The sequence below is a fragment of the Struthio camelus genome, chromosome 24 (assembly GCF_040807025.1).
Source record: "Struthio camelus isolate bStrCam1 chromosome 24, bStrCam1.hap1, whole genome shotgun sequence".
Lineage (NCBI taxonomy): Eukaryota > Metazoa > Chordata > Aves > Struthioniformes > Struthionidae > Struthio > Struthio camelus.
In genome coordinates this window covers 4,096,832-4,106,735 of record NC_090965.1, presented here as the reverse complement: position 1 = coordinate 4,106,735, position 9,904 = coordinate 4,096,832, and the positions used below count along the sequence as shown (strand labels likewise).

Here is a 9,904-nt window from a genome sequence, read left to right as displayed (position 1 = left end):
CCGCACGCTCCGCCCCGCGCTCCGGCCCCGCCCGCCGCCGCCCCCGGGGCCGCCCCCGGCCTCGCCCCCGGCATCGCCTCCAGCATCGCCTTCGGCATCGCTCAGGGCTCCTGCCGCCGCCCCCGGGGCCACCCCCGGTATCGCCCGTGGCATCGCTCGCGGCTCCCAGCATCACCCCCGGCATCGCTCAGGGCTCCCAGCATCACCCCCAGCATCACCCCCGGCATCACCCCCGATATCACTCGGGGCTCCCAGCATCACCCCCAGCATCGCTCAGGGCTCCCAGCATCACCCCCAGCATCACCCCCGGCATCACCCCCGATATCACTCAGGGCTCCCAGCATTGCCCCCGGCATCACTCGGGGCTCCTGGCATCACCCCCAGCATCACCCCCGACATCACTCGGGGCTCCCATCATCACCCCCGGCATCACCCCCGGCATCGCTCAGGGCTCCCGGCATCACCCCCAGCATCACCCCCGGCATCACCCCCGATATCACTCAGGGCTCCCAGCTTCGCCCCCGGCATCGCTCGGGGCTCCCAGCATCACCCCCAGCATCGCCTCCAGCATCGCCCCCGGCATCACTCAGGGCTCCCAGCGTCGCCCCCGGCATCACTCGGGGCTCCTGGCATCACCCCCAGTATCCCCCCGGTATCACTCGGGGCTCCCGCCACCAACCCCCAGGCCACCCCCGGCATCACCCGTGGCATCGTCCCCGGCATCGCTCAGGGCTCCTGCCGCCGCCTCCAGGGCCGCCCCTGCTACTGCCCCGGTGCTGCCCCCAGGGGCTCCCGCTCTCACCCCCGGGACGGCCCCAGCCCCGCTCGGGGCCCCTGGGTGCCCTTCCTCGGCAGCGGGGTGCCTGTGCCTCCTCTTCCTCGTCGGGGCCCACGCCCCTTATCGTAGGTCCTACAAAAACAGCTGGCCGCCCCGCAAGCGGTGGCGGCAGCTTGGCAGCGCAGCCCAGCGCTGAAATTAGCCTCGCTGAAGCCTGGCGAGTTCGTTAGCAGGACAAACTCATCAGCGGGACGGCGGCTGGGCAGCCGTCGCTGTTTCGCGCGGCCAGCGAGGCGGCCAGGGCCTCGCAGCGGCCACGTGCCGCTCCAATGCGGTCAGCCCGGCCACGCTGGCGGGGTTGTGCCGGCGTGGGGACCCCGTGTGCTGCCATGGGGACACCAGGCATCAGCGTGGGAACCAGCACGGGGACAATGTGCCAGCGTGGGGACCCCGTCTGCTGGTGTGGGGACCCCGTCTGCTGGCATAGGGGACCCTACATGATGGCTGGCATTCAGACCCCATGTGTGCCAGCATGGGGGACTTCATGTGTTGGCTTGGGGACACTGCGTCTGGGCATGGCAGGGCACCACTTGTGCCCATGGGGGGACACCATGTGCCAGCAGGGGCACAATCTGTGCTAGTGTGGGGACACTGTGTGATGCCATGGAGACCCTGTGCCCTGGCGTGGGGACCCCGTGTGTTGCACGGGGGACACAGCTTGGGGCCACGGCACCCACACCCCCCAGGCAGCTGAAACCCAGCACGACCCGGGTGTTTCCTGATGTGACGGCGAGGGTCTGTGGCCAGGGGACAGCCCTTGGGGGTCCCAGGTGGGTGCGATGACACTTGGGGGACAGGGGGACGCCGAAGCCGTGGCTGGGGCTCCGCCGTGGGCTGGCTGGCAAGCAGCCGGGGCCCGGGCTGGCTCCGGGTCCCCGTGGGGGCGAAGCCGCATCCCGCAGGGCGCGAGGGACCCCGGCAGCCCCGCGCCCCCGCAGGTGGCTGCCCCGAGGGCAGGGCCGGGGACACGGCGTGCTGGCTGCAGGCGGGTAGCCAAGGGCCGGGCTGGGGGAGGCGAGCGAGGAAGGCCTGCCGGCACCCAGCTGCAGCTCGGGGGCTGCCCACCCTCGGCGCGGGGCCAGCGCCGCCCACGCCGCGTGCCTGGGGCCGACAGCAGGGACACGGCTCTGTTTCCCCCCCCCAACAAAAGCCTTGGGGCACAGCGGGAGCCCAAGCAGGGTGTGACGAGCCGCGGGGACAGCCCCAAGCTGCGGCCAGCACCTACGGGCTCCTGCACCTCTCCCCAGGGAGCAGCCACTCACGCCCGGACCAGCCACCATTCACCCCCGACTCGTTTTTATTTATTTTATTATAAAACCCAAAGCGTTACAAAAAATACCAAGGAGCGAAGCCTCTCGCAGGTCCCCGTAACGCCCGTCGCGCAGGCCTGGCTTGGGTCACACCACTCAGCTTTTCCGCGAGGCCTGGAAAACAGCCCCCTTTCCGCAGGGACTTTCCTGCCGGAGCCCAGGTCAGGGACGGATAGAGGCTGAGACCCCGGCGCCGAGGACAGCGCGGCGCGGGGAGAACCACAGCCGGGGCCTGGTGCCAGGCCAGGCACCACCAGCGGGCGGAGGGGAGGCTCCGACAGGCCTTTGGCCAAGTCCTGGGAAAGAAGCCGAGAGCCCCGGAGCCCCAGCAACAAGAGCTCGTTAAAGCCTCCCCTTTAACGGCAAAGGAAGCTTCGGGTGACAGCAGGGACCAGGATTCTCCTGTTCCCGAAAACGCCGGCTCCCGGCCCGCCGCCGCATCCTGGCGGAGATCAAGGAGCCGTCCTCCGAACCGGCCTGGCAGCAGGAACGGCAGCAGGAACGCGCCGACCTCCAGCCGCCGGCGCTGCCCTCCTGCTCGCGGTGGACAGGAGGCCGAGAGGAGCCAAGCGACCCTCGGAGGCGCGACCTCGGACCCGTCCCCGCTGAAGGGACGGGAGGGGCAGCAAGAGAGACAACAGACCTGGCCGGCCATCTCCCTCCTTCCCCAGATGAAGGCTTCATCCTTGAACAACGCAGATCCCTGACTTCATTCTTTTTACCCACCCCCCCACCCCGTGCTTCCCCTTTTGGAGAGGGGATTTTGCCCCATGCCACCTCTAATGCCCTTGGAGCGCTCTCCTCCCCGCTGGGGACACCTGCGCTCGCCCACCGAAACGCCCCAGCGCTCCTAGCCGTCCTAACCCGAGGGAAAAGCCTTCAGGATCTTCACGTCATCGACGGGGCGGTCCTGGGCGTTCGTCTCCACCATGCCGACGCGGTTCACGATGCCGATGCCTTGGCACACGCGCCCGAAGATGGTGTGCTTCCCGTCCAGCCACTGCGTCGGCGCCAGCGTGATGAAGAACTGGCTGCCGTTTGTGTCCGGGCCAGCGTTGGCCATGGCGAGGATCCCCGCGCCTTTAAAGGAAGGAGCTGCGTGAGCAACGGTCCAAGAAAGAGCTCGACCTGCTCCTGCGCCGGCTCCGGTTCACGCCTTCGTGACACAGCCCCGGGGACGGGCGCCCAGTGAAGACGTTCTTGTGGCCTCAGCCCAAGCGCTGCTCTCCCTGGGGACGGCTGACGGGAGCCTGTTTGAACGACGCTGGGAACAGCTGAACGGCGACGCGGGCGATTTCACGCCTGTGGCCTTTCAAGCTCAGTTACACGGCAAGGGGAATCACAGAATCACAGAATCGTTTAGGTTGCAAGGGACCTCTGGAGATCATCTCGTCCAACCTCCCTGCTCAAGCAGGGTCCTCTAGAGCATATTGCCCAGGATCACATCCAGACGGGTTTTGAATATCTCCAGCGAAGGAGACTCCACCACCTCTCTGGGCAACCTGTTCCAATGCTCTGTCACCCTCACAGAAGCGGGAAGCGGGAGGAAGCGTCCCGGAGCGCACTTAGGGCTGCAGAGACGCAGCCGGTGTCCATCCGGGACCTGCTTTACCTTAACACCTCCGAGAAAGCAATTCATCGCCTGCGGCATCTTGCAGCGTTGCCCACGGAGGCTGCAGGGGGAGGGGGTTCAACCTACAGACTTCCCAAAGGAAAACTAACTGGAGACCAACTCAAAAATCCCGGCTGTGAACACCCTGAGCGTCCACCTGCCCAATCACCAAGGAAGAGGGGGGCAACAGGCGCACTGCCGGGACCACCAGCCTGTTGGGGAACTCCCTGCCGTTAACGCTTCACCTTCCTCGCGCTTGCCTCCCCGGGAGCTGCCTCGCCGCGGCCTCGGCCCGCCGCTGACGCCAGCTGAGCTCTGCGCCCTGCGGCTCCCGCGCCTCGCCCAGCTCCGACCTCGCTTACTCGTGAAAGGAAGCGTCAAACAAGCCCGAACCCGCGGCGCCCAACGCCCTCGCTCGGCCCCTACCTGTGAACTTCAGCTCGGGGTGAAGCTCGTCTTCAAACTGCTTCCCGTAGATGGAGGCGCCCCCTCTACCTGCCGGCAGGGAAGGGCAAGAACCCAGCTGAGGAACATGCCGGGGCCCCCAGGAGCCACCCCCCGGCCCCGGAGAGCGCCGCTCCCCCGAGACCCTCGCCCAGGGCGCCGTCAGCTCTGCCACGGGCCCGGTCTCAGCCGGCCGGGGGCGGGTGGTTTCGGAGCAGCCGGCTGCCAAGAGGCGCGGGTCCCGAGCTGGCTCCTCGCGGGGGTCTCACCGGTGCCCGTGGGGTCGCCGCCCTGGACCATGAAGTCCTTGATGACGCGGTGGAACTTGGTGCCGTTGTAGTAGCCGCGGCGGGCCAGCTCGGCGAAGTTCTTGCAGGTCTTGGGCGCGTGCTTCCAGTAGAGCTCCAGCACGACGGCGCCCATCCTGCGGGACCGGGAGCGTCGGGCCGCCGCCGTCGCCCACGGCCCCGCGCACCGGCGGGGGCTGCCCGGACCGGGCCAGGGGAACGGACGGCGCAACGGCGACTGCCCAGCACCGGGTAAGACCCGGGACTGTCCGGTACCGGCAGGGGGCGGGGGAGATGGACGCTGAGGAGAGTCCGGTACCGGGGCGGACACTGGGGGGTGCCGCTACCGGTACCGGCACCGGGGGGACGCGGCTCAGCGCTATCCGGAGCCAACGGGAGCTGCCCAGCACCGGGGGGAGGGGGGACTGGCTGGTACCGAGGGGGGCGGCGGGACAACGGAGCCGGTGCCGGGAGGAGCCGGGGGGGGGGGGGGGGACCGAGGGACCGGCCGAACCAGGGGAGGGGGGACGGAAGGGCTGCCCGGTACCGGGATGGAGCCCCCCCGCCCCCCCTTACGTGGTCTCCAAGGCGACGGTGGGCGGCTGCCAGGAGTCGGGCGGGACGGCGGCCATGCTGCTGCTGCCGCGCCGGAAGCGGCTCCCGGGGGACCCGCCGAGGCGGCGCACGCTTCCGGCGCGGCAGCGGCGGGGCCCCGCCCCTGCGCGCCCCGCCCTCCTCCGGGTAGCCAATGGGAGCGCGCGGCCGCGGGGCGGGGCCGGGGAGGCGGGCCAATGAGCGCGGCGGGCGGTAACGCGGCTATTGTGACGCAGAGGAGGGAGAATTCGAATTGGGGCACGCCCCCTGGCGGCGGCCACGCCCCCTGGCGGAGCGGCACCGCGGCGGCACCGCGCACCTGGCTTCGGGCGCCGGATACCGCGCACCAGGTACCGGGCACCGCGGCGGCACCGGGTACCGGGTACCGCGCACCGAGTACCGGGCATCGGGTACCGGGTACCGCGCACCGCGGCGGCGGCACCGGGTACCGGGTACCGGATACCGCGCACCGAGTACCGGGCATCGGGTACCGGGTACCACGCACCACGCACCAGGTACCGGGCACCGCGGCGGCACCGGGCATCGGACATCGGGTACCGGGTACCGCGCAGCGAGTACCGCGCACCGGGTACCGGGTACCGCGGCGGCACCGGGCATCGGGTACCAGATACCGGATATTGCGCACCGGGTACCGAGCATCGCGGCGGCACCGGGCACCGGGCATCGGGTACCAGGTACCGGATACCGCGCACCGGGTACCGCACACCGGGCACCGGGCGGTGAGCGAGGGCGGTGCGCCGGGATCGGGGGGAAACCGAGATCCCGGGAGAGCGAAACGGGGGGCGGGGCAGGAACCGGGACGGCGGGATCGGGGGGAAACGGGGACCCCGAGATGGCGGAGGAGCGGGGAGGGGGGGGGCCGGGACCGAGGGACCGCGACGGGACGCCGGGATGGGCGGAGGGACGGCGGTGGGGGGCCGGGAAGGACCGGCATCGGCACCGGCACCGGCACCGGCACCGGGGGGACGAACGGGCACTCTTGGATGGCGGGGGGGGGCGGGCGGGAGCCGGGGGGCACCGAGGGTGCAAGGCAGAGGGGTCCCCGCCGGTGCCACCGGGGGCGGGGGGGCGGGGGGGGCACACGGATGCGCCAAGCCCTGGGGTGAAACCGCTCCTTTGGCCCAAAATCCCTGCTTCGTGCCCCAAAAGAGGCCGTGCCGCCTGGCCGTGCCAGTCCCGGCCGCACAAAGGTCCCATTGTGCGCCGCGCCGACGGGAGCCGTCCCCGGGGTGCGCGGACCCCCTGTCCCCCCCGCCCCTCCCCGCACCGGCCCCCGGGGGGGGGGGTCCCGCGACGCCCGGGACGCCCCCCTCGCCCCCGCTGCCGGGGCGCTAAGGCAGCTGTCCCCTTCCCTTCCCTGCCGGTGGCCGCCAGGTCGCCCATGGGCCGCGCGGCGGGTGCCGCTCGCTGAGACGGAGGCGATGACAGACGGAAGAGGTAGGGGCACAGGGGACACCCGGGCGCGGCGGTGGCAGCGCCCGCCCCGGGGCTCAGCCCGCGCCTCTCTCCCCAGGCGCCGAGTTCATCACCGAGGAGACCTTCGACTTCGCCCTCCTGTCCCCTTCCGACAGGTGAGAGGGGGCCGCGGGCGGCGTGCCACCCCCCCCCCCGGCCACCCCCCCGGGGACGTGCCACCCCGCGGCCAGCAACCCGGGGCACACGGCACCCCGTGGCTGCCCTAGGGGACATGCCACCCCGCTGGCAGCATTGTGGGGCACGTGGCACCCCGTGGCCAGCAATTTGGGGCACATGCCACCCCCTGGCCACCCCGGGGGACGTGCCACCCCCTCGACCGGCAGCCCGGGGCACACGGCACCCTGCGGCCGCCCCGAGGGACGTGCCACCCCCCTGGCCACCCTGGGGGACGTGCCACCCCTCGGCCAGCAGCCTGGGGCACCCGGCACCCCATGGCCACCCCAGGGGACGTGCCACCCCTCAGCCAGCAGCCCGAGGCACCCAGCACCCCGCGGCTGCCCCAGGGGACGTGCCACCCCCTGGCCACCCTGGGGGACGTGCCACCCCTCAGCCAGCAGCCTGGGGCACACAGCACCCCATGGCCACCCCGGGGGACGTGCCACCCCCTGGTCACCCTGGGGGACGTGCCACCCCTTGGCCAGCAGCTTGAGGCACCCGGCACCCCGTGGCTGCCCCGGGGGACATGCCACCCCCCCCAGCCAGCAGCCCGGGGCACCTGGCACCCCGCAGCCGCTCCGGGGGACGTGCCACCCCGCGACTACCCCAGGGGACGTGCCACCTCTCGGCCAGCAGCCTGGGGCACACAGCACCCCATGGCCACCCCAGGGGACATGCCACCCCTTGGCCAGCAGCCTGGGGCACCTGGCACCCCATGGCCACCCCAGGGGACGTGCCACCCCTCGGCCAGCAGCCTGGGGCACACAGCACCCCATGGCCACCCCAGGGGACGTGCCACCCCTCAGCCAGCAGCCCGAGGCACCCGGCACCCCGCGGCTGCCCCGGGGGACGTGCCACCCCCCTGGCCACCCTCGGGGACGTGCCACCCCTCAGCCAGCAGCCTGGGGCACACAGCACCCCATGGCCACCCCGGGGGACGTGCCACCCCTGGGCCAGCAGCTTGAGGCACCCGGCACCCCGCGGCTGCCCCGGGGGACGTGCCACCCCCCTGGCCACCCTCGGGGACGTGCCACCCCTCAGCCAGCAGCCCGAGGCACACAGCACCCTGCAGCTGCCCCGGGGGACGTGCCACCCCCTGGCCACCCTGGGGGACGTGCCACCCCTCGGCCAGCAGCCTGGGGCACACAGCACCCCATGGCCACCCCGGGGGACGTGCCACCCCTGGGCCAGCAGCTTGAGGCACCCGGCACCCCGTGGCTGCCCCGGGGGACATGCCACCCCTCAGCCAGCAGCCTGGGGCACCCGGCACCCCATGGCCACCGCAGGGGACGTGCCACCCCGCGGCCGGCCGCCCGGGGCACACAACACCCCACAGCCACCCCGGGGGACGTGCCACCCCCCCCGGCTGGCGGCCCAGGTCACCCAGCAACCCACAGCCGCCCCAGGGGACATGCCACCCACAGCTGGGGTCCCAAGGACGCAGGTCCCAGCCGCGTGGGCACAGAGGGACCCCAGCTGCCTGCGGCGCCCGTGTCCCCCGGTGACCAGCTCGGGCTGGACCCCGGCAGCTGGGCCGGGGGGGGGGTAAGGGAGGGGGGGGGTAACGCTCTCGCCTTGGCCCCGCAGCCGGGAGGAGGACCGCCTGGATGGGGAGGAAGAGGAGGAGGACGAGGGGCGCGTCGGCGGCCCCCCGGCACGGCCGGCCCGGGGTCCGGCCGGCGACAGCGGCCGCTGGAGCCCGCTGAGCGGCGACAGGCTGGAGGAGATGGTGAGGGAGGCGAACCGGCTGGCCGGGCAGCTGCAGCGGTGCCGCCTGCCGCGCCGGGAGCCCGCCAGCGCCCCGGTGCCCGCCGAGGCCCTGGCGCGCCACCGCCTGGCGCCCGGGCCGGGGGGCAGCCCCCGCAGCCCCCGCCGCGAGACCTTCGTGGTGAAGGACAGCCCCGTGCGGGCGCTGCTGCCCACGGTGGAGGCCGGCGTCGCCCCGTCCCCCGCCGCACCCCGGGCCAAGGCGGCCGCCCGGCCCGGCGCTGGCGACCCCCTGGCCAAGAAAGCCCCCGGCGCCGGGAAGGTAGGTGACCCCCCCACCCCCGAACCCCCCCCCCAATTGGGGACGGTCGGTCCCCGACCCGGGTTGCGCCCGTTAGCGGGGTCGGGAGGCGAGCGGGGGGCTGCCGGCGTCAGAGCGGTCCCGGTGCTCCCAGTGCGGCCCTGCGCCGCGTCCCCACCGGGGGCGATGTCCTACCTCCGCTGCCCGGTTTTGGGGGGGGGGGGGGGGGGCTGCTCTGTGTTGTGACCGTTCTGCCCCCCCAGCGGGGACACGGTGGCTCGGTGACCTCCTTGCGCGCCCCTTGCTGCTGCACCGTTCCCCCCCCCCCCCAATCTGCTTCCAGGACCCCCCCGGCTGTCGCCCCGCACCGAAGGGCCCCCCCATCGCCAGGGTGCCCCCCAGCCGGGTGGCCCCGGCCCGGCCCGGCCCCCTGCCGAGCTCGGGGGCTGCGTCGCGGGGCAAATCGGAGCCCCTCCGGGCAGGGACCGCAGGTAGGGGGAGAAGGGGGCAAGGTGGGTGGCGGGTGGCCCCCCCCCCCCACACCCCGCCACCCCGGCGATCCGGCACCCTGGGGACAGCTGGGTGCCCAAACTTGCCCCCGGCGCCCGCACCGGCCTCCCCGTCTCTCCGCAGGCCAGGCGAAGGCGAGCGGAGGTGCCGCCACCGCCGCCGCCAAGCCCCTAGCCGGCCCCGGCGCGCGGCAGCCCCGGGCCAGGGCCACCGCCAGCCCCGCGCCCGCCAGCCGCCTGCCCGCGCCCAGCGCCATCCCCAAGCCGCCCGGCAGGACGGCGGCGCCCAGCCGGGCCCCGGCGGGGAAAGCAGCGCCGAGGGCCAGCGCGCCCGCGCGCAGAGGTAAGGACGAGCCATCGGGGTGGGGGGGGGGGCGAAGGGTCCGGTGCCCGCGGTGGCACCGAAGGGCCGCCGGGCTCGGGTTGCTGCCGGCTCCCTGTTGAGCGCCCCCCCCCCCCCCCGCCGCCACCGCTACGTGTGTGCCTCAGTTTCCCCAGTGCCGCGGCTGGGGCGCGGCGCCCACCTCCGCTCTCCTCCCCAGGCCCGGCGGCGCAGCGGGCAGCACCCGCCGGCGCGGGCTGCGGGCCGGGCCCCCCCGCCAGCCGCCTCCGCCTGCCCCGCAAGACGGCCGTGGCCAGCAGCTCGAGG

At 73.4% G+C, this 9,904-nt stretch overlaps 2 protein-coding genes across 2 annotated transcripts; one reads left to right on the top strand and one right to left on the bottom strand.

Annotated features, from left to right (window-relative positions):
* Positions 1–2,129: 2,129 nt before the first annotated feature.
* On the bottom strand, positions 2,130–5,214 carry PPIL1 (peptidylprolyl isomerase like 1). The gene is made up of 4 exons (XM_068918309.1): positions 5,068–5,214; positions 4,474–4,628; positions 4,187–4,255; positions 2,130–3,228 (listed from the first exon to the last, which is right to left on the bottom strand). The coding sequence occupies exons 1-4, from the start codon at positions 5,121–5,123 to the stop codon at positions 3,008–3,010; spliced, it is 501 nt and encodes a 166-aa protein (XP_068774410.1). The 5' UTR covers positions 5,124–5,214; the 3' UTR covers positions 2,130–3,007.
* On the top strand, positions 5,122–9,602 carry PSRC1 (proline and serine rich coiled-coil 1). Its single transcript, XM_068917855.1, has 8 exons — positions 5,122–5,200; positions 5,322–5,435; positions 5,601–5,780; positions 6,481–6,543; positions 6,620–6,677; positions 8,326–8,767; positions 9,090–9,258; positions 9,325–9,602. The coding sequence occupies exons 1-8, from the start codon at positions 5,122–5,124 to the stop codon at positions 9,600–9,602; spliced, it is 1,383 nt and encodes a 460-aa protein (XP_068773956.1).
* Positions 9,603–9,904: the final 302 nt, after the last annotated feature.

Bases quoted from the DNA above. Each gene is read 5' to 3' on its own strand.
- PSRC1 (XM_068917855.1), top strand. From the start codon at position 5,122: ATGCTGCTGCTGCCGCGCCGGAAGCGGCTCCCGGGGGACCCGCCGAGG. The intron at 6,544-6,619 runs GTAGGGGCACAG...CTCTCTCCCCAG, and splicing joins GGCGATGACAGACGGAAGAG to GCGCCGAGTTCATCACCGAG. The intron at 9,259-9,324 runs GTGGGTGGCGGG...CCCTGGGGACAG, and splicing joins TAGGGGGAGAAGGGGGCAAG to CTGGGTGCCCAAACTTGCCC.
- PPIL1 (XM_068918309.1), bottom strand. From the start codon at position 5,123: ATGGCCGCCGTCCCGCCCGACTCCTGGCAGCCGCCCACCGTCGCCTTG. The intron at 4,629-5,067 runs GTAAGGGGGGGC...CCGGTCCCGCAG, and splicing joins ACCGTCGCCTTGGAGACCAC to GATGGGCGCCGTCGTGCTGG. The intron at 3,229-4,186 runs GTAGGGGCCGAG...CTTCCTTTAAAG, and splicing joins CCCCGAGCTGAAGTTCACAG to GCGCGGGGATCCTCGCCATG.